The 23,445-nt window shown below is 51.4% G+C and overlaps 2 protein-coding genes across 3 annotated transcripts; one reads left to right on the forward strand and one right to left on the reverse strand.

The window, feature by feature from the left end:
• Positions 1 to 12,568: 12,568 nt before the first annotated feature.
• Positions 12,569 to 14,197, forward strand: IUM83_03555 (uv-stimulated scaffold protein a; the record flags this gene model as incomplete). The annotated part of the gene is made up of 3 exons (XM_067927566.1): positions 12,569 to 12,907; positions 12,980 to 13,846; positions 13,919 to 14,197. 3 exons carry the CDS (start codon positions 12,569 to 12,571, stop codon positions 14,195 to 14,197), a joined length of 1,485 nt encoding a protein of 494 aa, XP_067795565.1.
• A 5,477-nt stretch (positions 14,198 to 19,674) lies between these two features.
• IUM83_03556 (Radial spoke head 10 family protein) lies at positions 19,675 to 23,373 on the reverse strand (the record flags this gene model as incomplete). Of its 2 annotated transcripts, none has more annotated exons than XM_067927567.1 (2): positions 19,675 to 20,522; positions 22,233 to 23,373. In XM_067927567.1, 2 exons carry the CDS (start codon positions 23,371 to 23,373, stop codon positions 19,675 to 19,677), a joined length of 1,989 nt encoding a protein of 662 aa, XP_067795539.1. The 2 variants fall into 2 exon arrangements, with proteins under 2 accessions (XP_067795539.1, XP_067795538.1); XM_067927568.1 differs by lacking the exon at positions 19,675 to 20,522 and adding an exon at positions 22,220 to 22,226 and having other exon boundaries at positions 22,319 to 23,373.
• Between the last annotated feature and the right edge of the window lie 72 nt (positions 23,374 to 23,445).

Below are 23,445 nucleotides of genomic sequence, written 5' to 3' on the forward strand. Positions count from 1 at the left end.
CAGGGCGGATGGCGCATCGTTCATGCGTATAACAAGCTGAACGATGCGACGGTACCGGCGCAGACGCCGATACCGCGAAAAGATGTTATCATCGATTCGATGGCAGGGAGCACCGTTTACAGTGCTCTCGACTTGCGAGACGGATTTTATCAAATCCTAATGCGTGAGAGCGATATCCCTCTCACGGCAGTGAGCACGCCAAGCGGCATGCTCTGGGAATGGCTAGTAATGCCACAGGGGCTTAAGAACGCCCCTGCGACTTTCAACAGGTGCGTGACGCACTTGTTGCGCTCGGTGCGCGACTTCGCACCGAGCTACTTCGATGATGTGTTCATCCACAGCCGGGCTGTGGACGGGAAGACCGACGTAGAGATGCACAGGGTGTATCGCCGGAAGCTACTTGAGCTTATGCGAAAGCATAAGCTCTACGCGAACCTGAAGAAGTGTATCTTCGGGGCGAGCGAGATACCCGTCCTCGGGTGTCTCGTCGGAAAGAATGGTGCTCGCCCTGACCCGGAAAAGGTCAGAGTGATCAATGAATGCCAACGCCTTCAAGCATCAAGGAACTGAGACAGTTCCTTGGCTTGGCCACGTACTTGTGCAAGTACGTGGAGGATTACGCGGGCAAGATCCGCCCGCTGTCACAGCTTCTTAAGAAGGAAGCTGTGTGGAATTGGACAACCGATTGCCAAAAGGCAGTCAATGCAGTCAAGCGGGGCTTGACTGAGGCACCGATCTTGGCAGTGGCTGACCAAGATCGCCCATTTCACGTAGTATGTGACGCATCCGATTTCGCGATCTGATGCGCGTTGATGCAACACGATCACGAGGGCCGTGACCGTGTCGTCTACTACCAATCGCGTCAGCTGAAGCCAGCTGAGCGCAACTATCCGGTGCATGACAAGGAACTCCTTGCCATGAAATACGCACTCGCAAAGTTCCGAGTGTATTTGCTTTGAAGTAGACCGTTTGTGGTCTACACCGACCATGCATCACTGCGCACTGCAGTGAAGTCACCACACATATCACAAAGAATGGCGAGATGGCTCTCATTCTTTGCGGAGTATAACTTCCGGGTCGAATACAAACCCGGAAGATTGAATGTAGTGGCCGACGCGTTATCACGTCGACCGGACTATGCAGAAGCTGCTGACGTCACTGCCATTGACGCCATGCGATCGAGCAAACCCACATCGTCTCTGTTGGATGATGTGAAGGCCGCGTACGCGCATGACGCGGACGCGAAACTCTTGCTGGCCTATGGCACAGCGCCTTCTGATAAGGCTCATCAGAAGTTGTCCAAGCACCTTCGTGCGCGTGCACACCGATATCGGGTGCACGACAGACTGCTTCTTTATAATGCAGTCGACGACAATGCGTATCGCGTTGTCGTGCCAAATGACCATGACCTGCGACTCAGGATCATGCACGAGTATCATGATGCCCCGACTGCGGGACATCTCGGACGTGAGAAGACTTACGTCCTTCTCACGCGCGACTTCTACTGGCACCACCAGTATAAGTGGGTGCGCAAGTACATCCGTGCTTGCGAGGTATGCCAACGCGTAAAGCCTGCGCCATTCGCGCAGGCTCCGTTACAATCACTACAGACTACGTCGGAGTATTGAAAGTCCACGTCTTTGGACTTCATCTTTGGTCTTCCCCCGGACAGCGGAGGGAATACCGGTGTTGTGGTCTTCGTAGACCGCTTCAGCAAGATGGTACATCTTGCTGCGGTGCCAGCAGAGGTGACCGCGAAGCAGACGGCCCGTCTGCTCGTCGACATGGTGTTCAAACACCATGGCATGCCGTCCGACATCGTGTCGGACAGATACCCGCGCTTCACAGCGCACCTGTGGCAAGAAGTGTTTACACTTCTTGGGAGCCAGCTTTCCATGTCGACTGCGGATCATCCGCAGACGGACGGTCAAACCGAGCGCGTGAATCGCGTGCTCGTCGATATGTTGAAGAGCTACGCTCACTCGTTCCAATACTGGAGCGAGTGCTTATCGATGGCAGAGTTTGCCATCAACAACTCAGTGCATGCCTCGACCGGGCATACACCGTTCTACGTGAATGCCATGCGGCATCCACGCCTACCGAGTTTACTCGGAGTGATGGCTCCCACTTTAAGTGGGGGAGGATCTACGACTGCAATACAGCAGCCGCAGAAAACCGCTGACACTTGCACAGTGTCAGCTGCAACAATGGACAAACCACATGAGTCTGCGCAGGGCGCAGACTCCTCCACCAACAAGACCAACGACCACGGGTCTGCGCAGGGCGCAGACACCGCAAAGAACCACGCAGAGGCTGGGCCTCTAGCGGAGAGCGAGCTGAATGACTTCAGCTCGGATGCAATCAGTTTCATCACCAAAAGACAAGCCGTAATTCGGTTTGTCCAAGACACAATAGCAGCTTCTGTTGATCAACAGAAGCTGAACGCAGACAATGCGGGCAGAGGCAACACAAATGAATTTTAAGTTGGTTCATTAGTTTTGTTAGCTACACAAAACCTGCCTAGACATGCAGTTTCAGATTTCGGAGCAAGCAAGCTTGCTCCGCGCTTCATCGGGCCGTTCACTGTGTTGGCACGGCACGGCAACGCATACACGCTAGACATACCGTCTAGCATGCGCCTCCATCCGACCTTTTACGTCGGACGGCTGAAGCCATACCTGCGGCACGAGCCATCTAGCTCGGCTGACCCGAAGCCTCGGCAGGAGCCGAGACAGAAGCGGAGGCATTGGCCTCGGCGACGAGCAGCCTCTCCTCCAGCGCGTGGACGCGCTGGAGCAACCCCTTCATCTGGGTCCCCAGCTCGACCTGGATGTTCGAGGCGGTCTGCGAGACCGCCGCGACTTGGGCCTTCTGGTTCACCAGCTCCTGTTTCAGGGCGGCGAACTCAGCGCCCTCCAGACGCTCCACGGCGGTCACCCGGTCGTGGAGAGGCGCATACTGATCAGCCCGGGGCTGATCATACCCGGGGCGTGTTCCCACCCCCGCTACCGCCGATCCGTGACGCCCGCGGCTCAACCCGCTGGATTGTTGAGCGGATTGTTGACCATAGTATCCCGAAAACGAACCCTCAAGGAGCTCGTTTTCGTATTCGTTGGAGAGGATTTCCTCCCCGTCGAGATACATGGGAGCCGCGGAACGTCTTGCTGGAGGACGTTCCGGAAATGGTGAGGGCGTACGAGGAGCAGTACGCGCTGGTGCAGCGGAAGTAATACGAGCGCTGCGATCATCGCTAGCGCCCGAACCCTCACGTGCTAAGAACTTAGCACGGAGCTCTTTGAGACTCTCGGGCACACGGAACGACGTGTACCCGTTCAGGTCACGGTCGCTCAAGCGGACCGCGCCCGGGAAGCACTTCGTGCACTGAAAGCCCTCGGGCACAGCGCACGGCACATTTGCCTCCTCAGCAGCAACATGAAGTTGCTCCAACTTCCCACGCTTCGAGTACGTCTCGAAGCGATCACGCGCTTGCTTAATCCGATCACGGTAAGCACTCGGTTTCTTGTTGAAGTTTTCAACAAAGGCGTTCCAGCTTTGACAAAGTGCCTGCCATTCGGGCACTTTGCTGCGAGAAGATGTCTTCTTGCTTTGAAACCATCGGAGCTCACGGAAGAGTCCGATGTAGTAATCGCGCCTTTGATGCGTTTCCACATCAAAGTGCAGCTCGGCAGCCACAGCGTCATCTTTGATGGCGCTGCATACGTACAGCGGCACCTCATTCGGAGGTACCGAGTTCCCATACCGGTCCGTGATCTCGGACGCGGACGGCATACATGGATCGCGCGCTGCGCCTGCAGCGCGCGGGGAGCCTTGAGCTTTGAAATCACGCGCTGCAGCAGCAGCGCGCGGAGTACTGAGAGCCCCAGCGGAAGCGAGCGGGGTATCGCTCTCAGTACGCGAACGCTTCGAACTCGAAGCGTCCGATTCGTCCCCTTCACGCGGGCGAACGTTCTTGGGATGAGGGTCGAGCGATTCGCTCGACACTGGGTCTTTGCGCTTTGAGGACGAGTCCTCCTCGCCCTCCATATCTTCATCGTCGTCGTCGAAGTCGACGACGTCGCCGTACTTCGCCTTCTGGCGTTCGAAGTAGTCGTCGATGGAGAGATGACTCCCCACCGACTTTGTGGACTACTTCTGAGGCGCGCTCATTCGTTGAATGAGCGCGGATTTCTTCTCCAAACGCGGAGAATTGACGAATGGTCAATTCCAAAAGATTGACGTGCGGGGACCCCGCGCGTCTAACCTTAAGGGGGGGATGGTGTAACGGGGTTACACGCACAAGTGGCTACAAGCCACTTGTGAATTTAACAGATAGGTTATCTGTTAAAAGTTTTGGATACTTCCTCACATTGGTGTAAGTCACACCAATGGATACATTGAAGTGGACCACCACGGTGAGTGGTCCACACATACCCAAAAAGATCCTATTGGTAGAAAGCAGCATCTTTCTACCAATCAGAGACATGCATATTAGCGGGGCTCTGACAGCCAGCCGCTGTCAACCCCTTTCATATATGATAAACAGATTTAGCAGATTTTAGAGGAAGATCAATTTACAAACAATACAGTTCTCATTTTACCTAATCTAAGTCACTTGGAGTCTTATCGTATTTAAATTATATTTGTGTATTCAAATATAATTAAACTAAGTAATTACTAAGTACTTACGCTTCCTCATACACGTTGCGCGACGTGTAAGCTAAAGTAGTGAGTCAAGTTAGACCCACTACAGGAAGTGCACGAAGGGATAACCGAAGCCGTTGGTAGAGGTTACCCAAGGAACGTGAACGGGTTTCCTGTCTGCAGACGTCGCGGCCGGCCTCCAGGAGTACTCAAGTTCATGGGAAGGGAGTACGACAACGCCACCATTAACCAGTGGGTGGTCCCGTACAATCCCTACCTTTCGCAGAAGTACAACTGCCATATCAACGTGGAGGTTTGTACGGCCCTCACGGCGGTCAAATATCTGTACAAGTACGTCTACAAGGGGTCCGACAACGTTGTAATCACTGTGGTAACGGTGGGTGGATAGTCGAATGGCGCAATGATGCAGCCCAACGAGATTCTCCGGTTTCTGAACGCAAGGTATATATCTCCGATAGAGGCATGTATGCGGCTTCTCGACTTCTCCGTCCAAGGCAAGACGCACTCCATCGTACAGCTGACGATCCACCTGGAGAACGAGCAATTTGTGACCTTCCGTTCGAGCGACAACCCGGATCGAGTTCTCACGCGCGGTCGCCACTCGATGTTGACCCGCTTCTTCGAACTGTGCGCGAGTGAGGCCCCGGAGAACCAGGTGGCAAAGGCCATGGTGTACCAAGACATTCCGAAGCTATTCCGATGGGATGACAAGGCAAAGAAATGGGTTCGTTGCAAACAATACCAAGCGGCGCTTGGGCGGGTGGTGCATGTGACCCCTCGGGACATGGAGCGTTTCTACATGCGTGTGTTGCTACGCCACCGCAAGAGACCAGGGTCATTTGCCAAGCTTCGGACAGTGGATGGTGTTACGTATGCGTCGTACCGCCAAGCCGCACTCAAACTGGGCTACCTTGAAGACGACGAAGAGTGGATTGCGTGTAAGGAAGAAGCCGCTGCCTTCAAGATGCCGTACCAACTCCGCCAGCTCTTCGCGGCGATCATTGTTTATTCTCAGGTTTCGGAGGTTCGCCAGCTATGGGATCGATTCTACGAGGTTCTTTCACAAGACTTCGCACTCATATACGAAGACTTGGAAGGACAGGAGAAGGAAGACACGTTCAGATTCCACACACTCAAGGACCTTAACGACCTGCTCCAGATCAGTGGCTACGTAGTGGCGGACTTTGATCTCCCTCAGCTGGATGAATACCCGCGGCTGGTGCTGGATTCGCTGTTGCGGAACAACCTCATTTGACACGAACTAGAGGGGTACCGGTACGCCACGCTTCAAGCAATTGTGGACCAAGAAAGCCAGCTGAACGCCGGCCAACGAGCTATTTACGACGAAATCATCCAGGCGGGCGAAGCACCAGTTCAAGGCAACAAACGGTTCTTTATTGACGGTCCAGGAGGTACAAGAAAGTCAACCCTGCTGCGCCATATCTAGGCAAAGGTGCGACTGTCCGGGAAGATCGCGATTGCAGTGGCATCGAGTGGGATTGCTTCGCTGTTGCTCATGGGTGGGCGCACAGCGCATTCAACGTTCAAGATACCTCTCAAGCTGAACGACAAGTCCACGTGTGCGATTTATAAGCAATCGCGCCTCAATATGTTATCCGAGCGGGCCAGTTTGGTTATCTGGGACGAAGCTTCAATGGCTCAAAGGCACGCCTTCGAAGCGGTCGACCGGGCTTTGCGTGACATCATGGGTAACGACCAAGAGCCTTTTGGAGGGAAAGTATTTTCCTTTCGGGTGACTTCCGCCAGATTTTGCCGGTGGTAGTGCGCGGCATTCCAGCGGAACCATCGGCGCGTGTCTTAAGTCATCTACGCTCTGGCGACACTTCAGGCAGCTGCATCTCACGGAAAACATGCGTGTACAATCGGCAAGTAACGAAAGCACTGCCGCAGAGCTCGCGGCTTTCTCGGAGTTTCTCCTACGAGTCGGAGAGGGTAGGCACGAGGTCAACAGGTCACTGGGCAGGGACTTTGTAAAGATTCCGCGCGATATGTTGATCGACAACATCTACGAAGAAGGAGACGACATTGAAGACGAAGAAATCACACCTGGAGCAGTTCCACGGGGTTTGAAGAACATTATTGATAAGATGTACGCCGACATCAACGATCCCGAGGTTGCTACGGACGGGTACTTCGCCAACAGGACCATCTTGACGACTACCAACGCCGTGGAGCACCGCATTAACCAAGCTGTCTCTGGACAACACTCCGGGGAGGCCCACGAGTGTCTATCCGTGGATTCAGTGGATGACGACAACGAAGGAAACTTCTTCGAGCCGGAGGTGTTGCATTCGGTGACTATCAATGGTATTCCTCCACACAAGCTTGCATTGATGAGAAACCTGAACCCCGACTTAGGTCTCTGCAACAGAACACGACTACGGGTTGTCCGGCTCAAGCCCCCCATCATTCATGCTACCAGAGCGCATAGGCCAAGACGTTCTAATTTCAAGGATCGTCTTCGGCAGCGATGGGGACGCGCGCGAGATCCCCTTCCGCTTGCGACGTAAGCAGTTTCCAGTTGTACCAGCGTTCGCCATGACCATCAACAAAGCCCAAGGCCAAACCGTCCAGAACTTAGGTTTGTATCTGGCGACTCCCTGCTTCTCCCACGGACAGCTCTATGTGGCGCTGTCGCGAGTTACATCCAGGTCCAAGTTCAAGGCTTTGATCAAATATCCGGAGCTGGAGGAAGACGACGGTGCATACACTGACAACATTGTGTACAGGCAGATATTCAAAGATGCTTAGGCGGAGTAGCCTTTTAGCAGTACACACTTCATAATTACATAAACACATGTCCTTTTGGAAGTGCGATTCAATTTAGCAATGTATCCCTTTGACGAAACCATCGCCTGCCGGAGCGAAGCGGAGGCGGGCATACCCATCCCACAACGATAAAGCGTTGTGTAAGCGAACCAACCAGCTCGCCGGAGCGAAGCGGAGGCGGACGGCCCACACTCCTATGACCAATCCCACATCCACCACCGCGAAGCGGCGGCGCTCGGCTAGTCCTAAACAACTAACAGAGTCTGCAGTGTGTCTGTCTCCTGTCTGTGCGTTCTCTATCTAGGGGCCTTAGCCTGCCGCAGAGCATCGTCGGGGGAGCGCCCTTCCCGCCTATCGACAGTGTATTAGTAACCTACCCTATGGCATCTCACCATCCTCCTGACTGGCTAATCTATGCTCTATATTACAAAAATATCCTTGCGTTACTTTTTTCGTCCTGTTATTGGTTGATATTGCCTCTTCGCTCAAAATTCCGCTGCAGCGAGCCCCAGAGGACGCGAGCACCACACAGCGACTACAGTACGCTGCGCACAAGGTATAGCAACCCGTGCATGCGCCCTAAAATTAATAGACAACCTTCTGGGCCTGAGCGTTGACTGAAAAAATACATAATATATTATTACAGCTCTGCGATTATGCCAAACTCTCTATGTTAGAATACATTGCTATTCAGGGTGCTACACACTTTTTGCGATACAGCGCGCGAAATACGAGACGTGCGCTGGACAGGGGTGAGTCCGGTCTTTTAAGCACTTCCTCCAGGACCTTTAAGCACCTCCCCGCGACCTTCAAGCACGTCCGACCTTCAAGCACGCCAGACCTTCAAGCACCGCGCGCGATGGCATAGTAGTGGAGCGAACTGGTACAGCAAGCGTAACGGGTTGTGACAAACGGTAGGCAAAGTAGAGGAGCGAGCTGGAACAGCGAGCGTAACGGATGGCAATGTACTGTAGGTCAAATAATACAGCGAGCGTAACGGGTTGTGACGAACGGTATTCCCAGTAGTGAAGCGAGCTGACCCAGCCAGCGTAACGGGTTGCGATGTACTGAAGGTCAAGTAGTGGAGCGAGCTGGTACAGCGAGCGTAACGGGTTGCGGCGAACGGTATGCCCAGCAGTGGAGAGTGCTGGCACAGCGAACGAAACGGGTTGGGACGAACAGTATGTTACGTAGTGGCGCGAGCTGGCATAGCGAGCGTAACGGGTCCCGACGGGAAGTCAAGTAGTGGGGCGAGCTGGAACAGGGTTGAGGCGAATTGTACACCTGCTGGAGCGAAGCGGAGGGGGGCTATGGCAAATTGTGGAGCGAGCTGAAACAGCGGGCGTAACCGGCTGCGACTAACCACATACCCACCACCGCGAAGCGGCGGTCGGCTAGTTGACCAGTATTAGAGTTCGAATCTAGGATATAGGTCCATTTCTTATCACGTAAGAGAGGTTCAGCTGGAGCGGGTTCGACAGAATGTTCGAAGGCAGAGATATCACTTGCAGTAGACATTAGTAAGCTTTGAGTCTTTTTAGACATATATATAGCTCCAGCGAAAAATATTTCAAATGAGCGCTAAAATCATAATGATACTCTCGCACGACTGATGATCAGCAATTAAAAATTGCGAAAGATCTTGGGGTCAAAGTTGATCAGATTGACTTCAAAGATATCCTAGACAAAAGCAAAGCCCAGGCAATTATCAATACGGGTACACCACAAATCGGTGGTCAGCATTGGATGGCCGTTTCTAACAACAGATAAGCGCTATTTCGATCCTTTTGGCTTGCCAAGACCTCGCGTCATTCCGTGAAATTGATATTCAAGACCCTCCTTTGGGCATTGTGGACGCTATGGTTGTACTACTTGCAGCACGGAAAGGAAGACGAATTCTACAACTAACTCAGGCAGCAGCTGTGATTTTGAATGCTGTTGCAAAGACAGTGAATGTTCATAATTACATTTTCCAGCTCTGCAATATCGTCAATGTTGTTCAGTTCATCCTCGAGCAGCCATCATAGAGTTGATTGAAGCTTCCGCACAGGTTCCTGTAACTTTAATAAATTCATTATATATTTAGAATATATATTCTATAATATACAATCCAGGACCAATTTCAAGAAGACTTATACCACCGCCTAGTCACTCGATTTGAAAGCTTTGACTTCGTCAAAGAACTCGATTGTATTGATGGATCGATTGCAAATCAACACTCGCGCATTCGAGAAGCGCAAATGCAGCACGATGTTGTTGATAGCGCTTATTTACGTGATGATGTTCAGACAGCGTATCGTGAGCGTGCTCGCGCTATCATCAACGACAGTAATCTGAAGCTTGTAACTTTGGAATCTACCAAATGTGACATGCAACGCTTACAGCAATTGTTCAAAAAAAAGAGTGTAATATAGATAATGCAAGTACTGAGCTATAAGTTCCGCGTTTCTAACCGCAAGGGTAAAAAATACGATGCGTTGCTCAGTGATTGCTGGATCGTACCATTTGGAGCGATCACGAACAATGGCGAACCTAACCAGCAATATCAACAACGCACAAATTTGAAAGCATACCGTGAGTATGATCATAAAGATAAAAAGCGACGAGAGCGATACAATAAACGGCATGGTCCGCTTGATGATCAACATCCTTACACAGCCGATTGGTTCTCAAAAAATATCTATGGTAGTATATAATACAGTGATATGGTCGACGACATTGATAATTTCAGGAAGCATCTTTACCTGCGCTTCATTACACGCTTTGAATCCTTCAAACCTGAACATGAGACTGTATTGAAAGAACGATTGAAGAGCAAAATATCCATTTGCAGCGAGCGCAAAAGGAACTTGATCTCATTAATCGTGCGCCTCTACCTGATGATATTGAGAGTACATATCTGCAATATCGCACTCGTCGTAATTAATACTTGCACCGACAAAATTGCTCGGTTGGAAAGTCTCAAGAGTGAAGTGCAGCGCCTGCAGCACTTGTAAAAAATAGCAGCTACTTCTTACTTCGCTCAAAATTCATCTTAATCAGCCTCAGATTTTTATCTCTGAGCCGTTTTTGCTTCATGTTGGCTAAGGTCTCGATTGTTGGACAAGATAGTTGTTGTTGTGGCTGGGTTGGTTGGTCATCTGTTGTTGGTTTGTAGTGGTATTCATCGATATGAACTGGCGAGCCAACATATTCAGTTTCAACATACTCGATGTATAACATACATCATTATACTTCGAAGAAATTTCGAGATATTATCGAATATACCTGAAACATGTTTGAGAAGCGATGTAATTACTTTCATATTCTTTTTGTGCACTTCTATGGTTGACGCCCCGCCGCGTATCGGTCCGCCGTGAATATATCTACCAGTGTTATTATCTATATCTTCAAAAATCTCTAATTTTTGTGCTCGCCCGCGTATCATCTCTCGTAAGATTCTGGAGGAGAATCTATCGGATTATATTACCATCGCACCGAGTAGTGCTGATGTCGGAGAGTGTCATGAGTGAAGGTAAATTCCCGCGTTACTGTCCCGTCTAAGTTTCCACTTCTACGGTTCTTCTCATTTATGAAATATGTATTGCTTGGCTTGTGTCCCACGGCGATTCAACTCTGTCTCATCACCACCGCGGGACTCTTTCTTTTGTATATAATTGCGCTTACGTATCTCCTCGACTTACAATATGTTTTACTTTTTTCAGTGTCCCGTGTCCCTTTTTACTTTTTATAATATATATAATACGAAGTATATAGTAGCAGCATAAGCTATTGATAAGTACGGCTCATAATAATCCATAAGTATATATATGGAGAAATTTGCGGATTGTGCAAGGGACACAGGACGACACGGCCCTCTTAAGATTCGTATTTTTAGAAACCTCCTAGATACACTGTCCCCGCAACCGGACCGGTGTCATCCTGATTTACGATGAACTTGCAGTATCGTAGATCTGTGGCCCAGCAGAGCCACACGTTTGGCAGTCAGTTCGAGGGGATAGAAACTCATCTTGGTCTGCCGCCGTCTCCGAGCGTGGACGCACTGCACCAATTAAAATTATTGGTCAATTATTGTCGTCGATAGTCTGTCACTCACTCACTTTACTTTTATTTTTTTGTGGCTCAACGGTTCTCATCAAACGCCGTGACAACTTTGATCGAGAATCGAACACGACTTCACTGGTTTCCTGAATCAGCCTCTCTACGAGCGGAAATAAATCGATCACTACATTGGGCCGAGAGAAGCCTTGGGGAGTGCGACCTCGTCCAACGAGGCCTAACAGACAGCGCGAATTGAAAGCCACATTTGTCGGGTTGACGATAGGTATCGGATTCATGGGCAGGAGTGGATTTGCTCGATTAACCACCGTGTAGAGCTTGTACTGACGAACCCGCAGCGCTGGTGATAGACGAATGCAGAGAATGTATTCGACGCCGGGAAATTGCCTCCATTGATCCGCTTTTCGATCCAGATAGGGCCATCCTCGTGAGACTCCCACTTCCACTTTCAATGTGTGGTATTCGATCCACGTCATTCCACCGGGACGAATGGCACCAATACCAGGCGCAGGACCAAAGCTGCAATCGGGCTCGAGCTTTCGGAGGCTTTCCACGTAACTCGATTGACGCGACACCAAGTGCTGATTACCAGTTCCAGTCGCAGTCAACACAGCGAATTCCAGGAAGCCGCAGAAGCTATCGTGGACGCCAGATGGAGGTTCGACAATGTAGATTCGACCATCTTCAAACGCCATCGCCCTCGATACAAGTGCTTGGTTCTCCGACTTGACATATCTCTCCCAGTCTTCTAACGAGGCTTCGCAAACTTCAAATCCAGGATCCGCGTCATTGCGCTCAGTAGAGAACAAAGTAGCTTCGACTTTCTTCCAATCCAGCTTCTCGATGATGCCATTAATCCGCTTGGTCGCCATGTTCCGCGCGGATGAAGCAGTGGACGGCGCAAAGAATGAACCCCCGTCCCCAAAGAAAGCAATGTTCATGTCCCAGAATGTGTTGGAATGCATGTCAGAGCATTGAGAATGTTCATCTCGTCCGCTCATCGTCCCCCCAACCATCCTATATAAGACCAACCAGAGTACCCCTAAACACCGTCGAGATGGACCGACGCAATGGAGACGCCACCTCGACGGGCATCCAGCAACTCAACAGCGAGAACGAGGCCGCCCGGTTCGACGAGGCCCTGGCCGGTTACTTCCGCGTAGCGACCGCTGCAGCCGCCAGCGGTAGACGCGCTCGAGGACGCGGAGGACGCGGAATGATTGCACCTGCTTCCGAAAATGACAGCTCCGAGACAGCCGAAAGCTGCTTAAAGCAACTTAAACGTCTTCTCCGCGACGCGGCAGCTCCGGTGCAATCCCAATACATTCAAAGACTCTTTGCAACTGTCCTGCATCAATTGCAGCGAGGGAGCAGGACCCCTATTGTTTTCTCCAGGGTCAGACATCATGTAGTATTGAAGTGTAGAGTCCTATTTTCTGATCTTTTTTTTTTTTTTACTTTTTTGCAGGCGGTGGAGCTGTGTGATGAGCTTTTCAAGCGGTCGGTGGTGTTTCGGGCGCTGATCACGAAGCAAACGGCCTCGTTTTTCGATCGGCTGCTGGTTGCGGCGGGTGAAGACCCGAGTGCCAATGTGTCGAGGGCCTTGCGAGCCAGAACGCAGGGGTCCAAGCAACTGACGGAGGTGTTGGCTCTGATTGAGACGTGGAAGCAGGACTTTGGCCACAAGTATCCGTCGCTGGTGGCGGGCCATGCGGTGCTGATGGAGAGAGGGTACGTGTTCCCGCAGAGGCGAGAGAGACGGCAGGAGCAACGACAGCGGGAGGTGGACACGATACGACATCGTGAACGGGTGAGTGAAGCCAAGAAGCAGCAACGAGATCGAGAGATGGCGCAGTTTGTGCCGGAGATGGAGCAGGTGCTGGTGGAGATGAATCGTGTCTTTGAGATTTTGGTGCCGACGCTGGATGCTTTTGACGTGTCGGGTGGTTCCGGAGATGAGGAAGAAAAGTCGACGCGATCATCTCGTGCAGATGCAGCTATTGTGGATGAAGAGAAGTTTAGAGGCGAATGTGAGGGTGACATTGTGGCCGACCGTGCAAGGTCAAAGGATCAACGCGACTACCAAAAGGATGACAAGGTCCAATGGGAAGACGCAAATGGGCCGCCAGCGATAGCATTGGATGCTGAAGATGGTTCTGAGGAGGAAGAAGATATAGAATGGGAAAGCGTGGAAACGGACGATTACAATGATGCCCAAGACGGAACCTTCGACAACAATGACGATACTGACGACCACATGGACATTAATGATATCGTTCAAGCATACGGTCTGGGTAGCTCGTCGTACCAGCTAACCGTCGAGGTGTCCAAACAAGTGTGTAAGGAGTCTTCTGACAACGACGCATTGTTCCGAAGTCTAACCGATTGTGCCTTGCGCATGCGGAAGCGTTTTCTACCATTGCTGGACGACTGGGAACAGCACTCGACGCTAACAGGATCGCCATCATCCAGCTCGGCAACGATGCAATCACAGCGCGAGGTACTGCTGCAGATCCGGGACTTACGTGACCGCATGACGCGTGCTTTGTTGAAGTGGGATGACCTCGTTCAATGCGCGAATAGTTCCAACAAGAACAAGTCGACTCGACCTGCAGTAGTGGCACTACCAATTGATGCGTACGATCCTCCGTCGAAGCGTCAACGCCGTACGAGCAACATCAAGTAATTAACTAAGGATCGTGGCACCAGACTGTTCAGATCCCCGAAGTAGCAAGCGGTTCACCAGATGTGATCTCTGTCAAGATTCGTGTATCAGCTGCGAGCATTGCGCAACAAACAGCTCTCGTAAATACTACTGTTAGTCCATTTGGACTTCTGCAAATTTCTAGATGGGTTGCACCATTTATTCCTGATTATTGACTTAGCTAGCAGCAATTACTCGTACTTGTCAAAGTGTTTCATCGTTCGCTGGCTTCCTTAGAAGATCAGGCTCACTTGAACGCCACCCAACAGGCGAGAAGAACTAGAACAAACGCAATCTGGACTAGCACGATATTCAGATACAAAAGCTTCATGGCGTACGAGTACACTTTTCCACCTGATGACTGGCGTAGGGAGATCGAAACACCTGCGAGAAGAGTCATAAAGCGAGCAAAATAGTTCTCGCATGGTGCTGCTGCTGGCTGGCTGCCCTGCTTGAACAAACGGAAGTATGCGTCGCAAAACTTGTCCAGGCGACGATTCAACGCATAGTACCGCATTGTTGTCTCGGCTAAATTCACGAGGCTATTGTTCATGTTTTGTAGCATCCGTGTACCCTCGTTGACTTCTTGCATCAGTGAATAGAATGCATTTTGGCACTCGCTTTCGTGGATGTTGTCGACACTTTCGTGTACCTGCTCCAACCGATTCCACAATGAAGCATACAGAGCGGGCAGCGACTCACGTCGTTCCATGTTATCCGGCAACGAGTTCAACAGATTTCGCGCTGCCGTAATAGTTTCTCGAGTGAAATTCGAATTCATTTGTTTCATTTGTGAGGCATCCTTGAACTCGTTCTGTTGCCGAGTGGTAATTTGCGATAACCTGTCAACGACAGTTGAGATCCTTATTCGTTCTTGCGGACTGAACGCGCACACCTTCTTGATAAACTCCCACTGGTCGTCACTGCAGATAGCGGGCTTTGAAGGAAATTTGCCCTTCGTGGCATGGTATCTCACAAGAAAATTGTCGAGTTTACCCCACGGCAAAGTAGGTTTTGGGGGTTTTCCACGCTTGGCATCTTCTACATTCTCCACAACCCGTAGCGCTTCTATGATGCACATACCAAGAGAGTAGACGTCTGATGACACTGTTGGTCGTTTGTTAGCCGCATTCTGTGCTCCGTCGTTGATATCGGGTAGGCACTCGGGTGCCACCCAGTGCCACGCCCCTGAAATCTGCGGTATCTCGTCATTGTTTGCCATAGAGCTCAACCCAAAATCTGTCACCTTCGCCTTCATATCGCTCCCGATCACGATATTGTTTCCTTTTAAATCACCATGCACAACTCCGCGCGCATGGAGATACTGGACACCCAACGCAGCCTCGTGCAACTTCGTCCATAACTCATTCGGGTGCTTTTGCAGATAGCTCGTCAAAGTTCCATTCGTAGCGTACTCACAAACGAAGAAAGGTGTGCCAACGTGGCAGGCGCCGAATAGCCGAATGATGTGAGGATGGTTAAATCCGAACCAGATGTCGACTTCATGGCGGAACGTTGACATTGCTTCACAGCGCTTTGTCGAATCCATTGTGGATTGAGTGCTAGAAAGGTCTAGTAGCGCCGACAAGCTTGATTCGGAGGACTGGTCCGTAGGCGCAAACATGTCTGCTGCAGACCCAAGAAGCTTTGCCACAACCTCGGAATCGAGCCACTTGGCTTGGTACACACTTCCAAACCCACCGCTACCCAGACACCGCCACTCGTCGACAATCAATTCGAACCTCGGGATGAACCATTCTGGGATAAGCTGCGAAATATCATCGTTTTCGATTGTAGAGGCAATTTCTGTGTATGCCTTTTTCATTACTGCAAGTTGCTCTGCTGAGTACTTGAGCCTAGGGTCTTTCATCTCTGTTCTTAGGAACTTGAGGTACGCCGCTCGTTCTTCCGCAGTCGTTAGGCGGTCCAATAAATGAGAGGTATCCTGCACTTCAGATAAGAACACCCCGGCTTGTTCATTGCGCTGGTGCTGCCACCGTAGGTTTCTCTCGCGCTCTTCACCCTGTGCCTTCTCCAATGAGCCTAAAACCGATTCAATGCGCAAGTGGAAAATATTCATGTTCGTCATCGTACCCCATGTGGATGAAGCCCGCAGCATGGAGGCCTGTTCAGGTGACATCGTGATTATTCGGTAAAAATCCGTGAGAAGCATCTTGAATTCCTCTAGCAACCTCAGCCTTGTAGTAGAGTTTTTCAGGGCTAGACGAAGTCGCTTTAGAGCGTCAAATGATCGGCAATATTGGTCTTCATCGCTAATATCCATGAATTCTGTCACATCTAGCCACAACTCGTCCACTTCGATGTTTTGCATTCGGTTAGTATCGACTTCACGCTCACATTCCGGTTGTGAAGTGCTTAAACTGTCGGTGATAGCTAAACGTTCCAGCTCATAAATGATGGATGCCAGAGGTGCACGTTGACCAGGATCCTGGCAGCACATTCGCCACACTAACCTGCGCGCTTCACCAGGGAAACAATCTGGTTCACTGAAGCTGTTGGCTTCTGTCTCTGGATTCCAGCGCATCTTATGTTTCTCCATTGTGTGCTCAGTCTGGCAGCCCCAAGGCCGCTCCCTTGTCACAGCTTCCAAAATGCACATACCCAGAGAGTAAATATCCGACGCAGTCGACGCCGACTTGCCCTGTAAAACCTCTGGAGACTGCCAGCGCTTTGCTCCAACAGAAAATTCACGACCTGGTCGCTTCGTTGATCCACTCAAACCGAAATTGGTCAGCTTCGCTAAGCCATCGCTACCAATTAAAATGTTTCTGCATTGAAGGTCACCGTGAACAATACCGCGCTCGTGAAGGTATTCAAGACCTAGCGCTGCCTCGTGCAGGAATTTCCACATCGTTGGTCTTTTCAATGAAGCTAACTCTACACAGTCGAGCAGCGACCCATTGCTCACGTACTCACAAACAAAGAATTGTAGATTTGGGCTAGCAAAACAGGCACCATACATTTTCATCACGTTGGGGTGCCGTAGTTGCTGCCACAAACATACTTCGTCCTTGAATGGCGTATGAGACGCATCTAGAATATTGAGTTTCACGACAGCGTCGGCATCCAACCACTCAGCGAGGTATTCACCTCCAACATTTTCGTTCCTGCAAAATTGAACGAGGTCGACTTCTGACGGTGGGATTATGCAGCTAGAGAATGCACTCGAGCATGTAATTGCTGCAGTATCCTGCTCGCGACGAGGTGGGAGAAACGGTGTAAGCATCCTCTCGATATCTAGGTGGCCATGATCAGCAGCTAGACGGGCTGCTGTTTCTCCACGTTCGTTTCTGTGATTGACATCAATGCCAGATTGTTCAAGAAGACACTGTGCAACCTCAGCGTGTCCGCTTTTGGTGGCTTTCATCAACGCTGTGTATCCTCTTTTGTTCTTCGCGTTCAACTGCACGCCGTGGTCAGTGATATATCGAACAATCGCAACTTTCCCGTTTGCAGCGGCCCTCATGAGTGCAGTGTCACCATTGTCGTTCTTGGCATTGAGATCAAGGCCTCGCTCCTCAGTGAAATAGAGAAATGCATCAGTATGCCCTCCAGAGGCGGCGAGCATCAGCACGGTATCTCCATCAGTTGTCTTGGCATTGATGTCAGCCTTGTGTTTATCAGCTAGAAATCGTACAATATCACTGGACCCGCTAAGGGTGGCCATCATTAACGCTGTAAGACCTTGTTTACTCGCTGCATTGGCATCAGCGCCTTGGTCAACGAGAAGTCTAACAACATTGATGTGCCCGTTTGCAGCGGCTCTTATCAGCGCTGTATGTCCGAACGAGTTCTTGGCATTTACGTCGCAGCCAGATAGCTTAACGAGGTACTGGCAAACTTCCTTACGTCCCTTTTCGGCGGCAATCATCAGCACAGTATTTCTCACGCTGTCGGTGGTGGTGATGCTAGCACCACGCTCAATGAGATACTTAATCAGCTGGATTTCGTTGTTTTCAGCAGCGATCATCAGCGGAGTGCGGCCATCCTTTGCTTGAGCATTTACGTCTGTGCCGATTTCACAAAGAGCACGAACTATATCAATTCGACCATGTCTAGCTGCCCACATTAAGTCTCCATTGTTTCCCCCGTTAATAGCATCCACACACTTGTCCAGAAGTAGCTCAAACGCGCAACAGCACTGTGTTGTTACAGCCTCCAAGTTAGATCTTCCTTGTATGTTTTGTAGCTTGAATGTAGCTCTTTTTGCATCAGCAACAAGGGAGCAGAATTGTGTGGAGTGTTCATCGCTGACCGCGCCATTGATCTGCCAAAAAAATTGCTCAAGACGACTCCACAAAGAAACAAACCGCACTAACACCCGCGTGAACTCGTCGTCCTCCGACTCATCTCGTAGTCGAGTTAGCAGTCTTTGCATTGTAGCAGCAAGTTGCGGAACGGACTCCAGCCTTAATGATTCAGTGGGCCCCATGTTGTTGTTCGTCAGAAGTTTGGATGAATCCATCTCGGACGCTTCAGCATCTCCTGCTACATCACCCCCTACATCGTCCATGAGAAATGTGAGAAGAAGAGGTTTGAGATACTGCTCGATATCGTGATATCCAGCCGCAACAGCCAGTCGGATTGCAGTTTCGCCGCGCATGCTCCTCGAGTCCGCAGCGACGCCACCATCTTCAACGAGGTAGCGTACAACCTCGAGGTTGCCGCTTCCCGACGCTATCATCAGTGTTGTGTGACCGAACTCGTCCGTATCTTTCACGTCTGCGCCTGCTTCAGCGAGACATCGCACAATGTCCACATGTCCAGCTTTGCACGCCTTCATCAGGGCAGTGTATCCATACTTGTCGTTGGCACCCATCTGAACTCCGCGTTGACCTGCGAGATAGCGCACCACTTCTACTTGTCCGTTTGTAGCAGCGCGCATCAGAGCCGTAATCCCATTCATGTTGGACGTATTCACGTCCAATTTACAACCCTCTGTAAGAAACCGAACGATCTTGGTGTGTCCCCCTTCAGCGGCCCTCATCAACGCCGTGTCGCCAAGGTAGTCCGTGGCGTCGATCACAGCTCCGTGCTCCACTAAAAACCGCACTACATCCAGTCGCCCCTCTCTCGCAGCCCATCGCAGTGCATTGTCCTTATCGATACTAGTGTCTTGTTCTACCAGAGCTTTCACCCGCTCGAGCTCACCCGCCCTAGCAGCCTCCAGCAGCTCGTTGTTCCTCATATCACGAGGTATGAGATTGTGGCGCGGGAAATCACGTGCCGTGTACAAAAACTTGTGCACTTTATAGCAATTTCCCGCATTGAAAGTATCTTACCTTGGTATTGTCGATACTTTGTGAGAGTATGTTTGTACGAGAGCATGTTTGTATCGTCCGACCACTGACATATATTGTTTTTATTACTGACATCTATTGTTTTTATTACGGCATCAACAAGTAAAAATTCTAATCAAGCATCTTCTTGCGGCACACTTAGAAGTTATACTTGGGTTTCTTGCTCTCGAGCACGCGGCGAACCATCCAGCCGTCCGCGTCAGTGACCGAGTCTACCCCCGACCGTGACTCCATGAGACACGGCTTGAGGTTGTCCGGCTTGGGCTGCAGGTAAAAGTCTGGCAGTCCGAAGCCGTGGCCGATTTCGTGTGCAGCAACTGTGAGCTGCTCGGCGTCGATGTTGTCCAGCATCGTTTCAATGCCGAATTGCTGGAAGTTGTAGTTTCCTAAACCCCCCTCCATACCATCCTTGGGCCACACCGAGACGTCGAACGGGTCGCCATCGCAGCCACTGGACTCCGACCAGCCGCCAAATCCGTCCGCCGAGCGGTAGCAGTTGTCGGGACATTGCGGGATTCCGTCATGGTCGAGGTTGCCGATGTAGAGCTTTCCGAACGAGTCATCCGACCACTCCAGGTCGGAGGCCTTACGAGCAGCCCAGCCGACGATGTTGATCTTGATCTCGTTGAACGGCCAGCAGTTGTAGCCGATGAGCCAGTGGTTCCACGCGGCGTACTGGCGGGTCAACATGGGCCCGATTTTCGCTGCGATTTCCTTGGTAAGTGTGGCGGTCTTGCTGTCCCAGCGGACGCAGTAGTTGAGAGTGCCCTTGTTCTTCACGATGTGGTCCATGATCCAATTGTCATAGGGCTCCACCTCCGACTTCATGCGGTTGTCCCAAATCCACTGAAGGTCTGTCGTGCTGATGTAGGTGTTTGGGTTGCCGACGACGCATTCACCAGGCTTGGACGTGATGGTTCCGAACGGAGCATGGGCCGCGCTGCTGTTTGTGCCGGCGGCAGCGGCGAATCCGGTGGCAAGAATAGCTGCAGAGACGCTCGAATGAAGACTTGGGACCATCTTGGAGAAATGGAGACTATGGTCGTGCAGGCAGACTGGTTTACCTGTCCGTGACGAAGGATGATCTGTGTGACATGCATTTTTAGTTAGTATAATGCATTTCTGTTGTGCTGTCAAAACCTTAAGGCGGAAAGTCTGCCTGCACGTAATCGTCTTGGTTTTCCGCCGCAGAATACCAAGGCGATTACGTGCAAGATGGTTTTACGAACGATTCTGTCGTCTGGACGTATTACATGTATTATCACTACCAGGCAGGCTACGTGATACTTAGCATAGAAGAAGGCGCACTTCGTGCTAGTTGAACACTGCATGTATTTGGCGATCGAAGACTCATTTATGAACTTCCTTCGCTGACTGCATAAATTGGTCTACCAGCACGTGCAAAGGTAGTTCCTGGGACTTGCTTGGGTTCTGAGTTGAGGCTTTCAGTTTCATGTGCTGCTTCGTGAAAAGGACGATCGCGATGGCGTCCAGAAATTCCGAGAAGACCAACTTCGTGCCCAGGAAAAAGGCGTCAGGTTCGCCGGCGTGGTTGTTATCGCTAGTGATTGATCCAGCTACGCTTCGGTGTAACTCGGGTTTCAACAATGGTGCTGACGCCGAGAACGCTCGATTCAACGCTCCAAGTGCGTTGCGGACCTGAAAATCTGCGGTGAAGATGGGCGATTCTACCGAACCTTGGCTGCGCAGCAGGACAAGCACGGATTTGATGGACACCTCGTGAACGTACTTGGGGGATTCTGTAAGCTGACCCTCGCCATCTCCCCCCTCCCTTGCGTCTTCATACTGACTTCGAACCGAATAAGCGGCACAAATGGTATACCATCTATAGAGATGATCGTGGTGTTTCGTGAAGACATTGTGCAGACTCTTTCCCATTAATTCTGCCCGCAGCAGTGCCAGCCATGACGGCGAACTTTGACTAAGCGCTTCTTGCCGTTCGCGTGCCATTTGCTCGTAGAAGTCGGAGAAGATGTCCGCAAGAAACACTGTGCTGTCGCTGCTTCCAGCTAGCTCAATTGTGCCCTCTGCCTCTGCTGTCATCACCCACGAATATGCGATGCGGACGAACAGCTCAACAAATTCCCTGTAAAGTAGAACTTCGTCCCAAGGGACGATATCGAGACGAGTTGGGTCCACAGGATGCTTGGCTCGATTATCTGCAGTAAGGCCCTCCAGAAAATACTCAGCGATATTCATTGATGAAGCACAGACCAGGGCACTAGCTCGCTGAGCATTCCGAACGTCCTGCATGAAGTTTTCGAGCTGTCCGCTGGTAAAGTAAAAGCCACACTGACACAGCAATTGCCGACACTCAAAGACCTCAAGCAGTGATCCGGAATCGTCGAGATCGTTGGAGGAGGAGTTTGACCGTCGAGCTTCCTTGATGCACCCGCGGTATAATGCACGCAACTCAGTGTTGATACGAAGGGCAGCATGCTCCACGGCCTTTCTAGCCTTTTCTCTCTTTGGGATATCCGTTATCGGTAGCAGGTCGTTGATGAATAGCATGATTCCTGCAACACTCGAGGATGATGAGGGGGGCTGAGACGATGAGATCGCTGATGCTGCTGTATTCGGGTCGGTCGGATCTGCTTTCACTGGGGATGCTGGAACCATCGATCCTGTTGTGGTAGCGGCTGTTGCGTAGCTGCCTTCGACGCTACGATCTTGACGAAAGAGCCCGACAAATACGCGGCCATCCTCATAGAAGAAGAGCCCGTAGCCTTCTTTGACGTTGGCTCTCCATTCCCCTTCATACCTGGCGCCATTTGCGTAGAAGAACACCCCACGACCATGACGTAGCCCTTCGTGGAACTCACCCTCGTACCAGTTCTTGTCGTGCAAATTGCTCGGAGAAGAACAACCATTTCTGCTAGCTGACCCCGTAGCAGAGGCGCTAAGGGGGTTCACAAGCCACACGTGCCTTCCAAATCCTTCCTGGCAGTCATTGAACCATTCACCATCGTATCGCTCTAGCGGTGTTGCGTCCTCAGGGTTCAACAACTCTTCAAGTCCTCGCGGGGTCATCCACGTCATCATGCCTTGCCCACATTTGACGTCAGCTTTCCAATCTCCGACGTACACACTGCCGTCCGCATAGTGCATGTGTCCTTTGCCCTCGCGCTTCCCCTCCACGAACTGTCCTTCGTAGCGAATGTTGCGTGCAGCGTCAAACACCAGTTCACCATAGCCATGAGGCAGTCCGTCCACCCACTCGCCATCATATCGAGCATTGCTCTGAGCCATGACGAGGCCAGCCTCATTCTCACCCCTGGTTTCGTCTTGGCCGTCGCCATCTGCATCGTGGTCCTGCTCTTCGTGAGACCGGAAGCCAAAGAGAAGCGGCTTGGGCACCTCGTCAGCTGCCTCATTCGCCTCCTGTTCTTGACCCTTTTCGTCTCTCGCTTGCTGCAGCACCACCCCGCGGTCCCCAGTAACGAAAGCGCCGCGACCGTGGCGCTTGCCGCGCTTCACGTCCCCTACGTACGAGCTTCCGTTCGGCCACCAGTACGTGCCCCGTCCAGTGATCTCGTTGTGCGTGAAGTCGCCCTCGTACGCCACGCCACTCGCGTGCCACTCGATGCGTCCAGTCCCATGCATCCGTCCACGCACGAAGTCGCCAACATACGTGAAGCCCGTCTTGAACTCCAGCCTTCCTTTGCCGTGGTACACGGGCACATCGCACTCGGACACCAGCAGTGTCTCGCCCTCGTACGCCCGCACCACATTCGCCAGCACGCGAGGGTCCAGCGGTGGTGAATTCGCCCACGACACCGCCAAGTCCTCGGTCTCCTTCGCCAGCGTCTCCATCATACTACGTGACGGGATCCGTTACAACACCAAAATGCACATGAAGCGACACCATCACATACGGTACCACTTCAA

This window comes from Phytophthora cinnamomi (assembly GCF_018691715.1).
Source record: "Phytophthora cinnamomi strain GKB4 chromosome Unknown Contig21, whole genome shotgun sequence".
Classification (NCBI taxonomy): Eukaryota; Oomycota; class Peronosporomycetes; order Peronosporales; family Peronosporaceae; genus Phytophthora; species Phytophthora cinnamomi.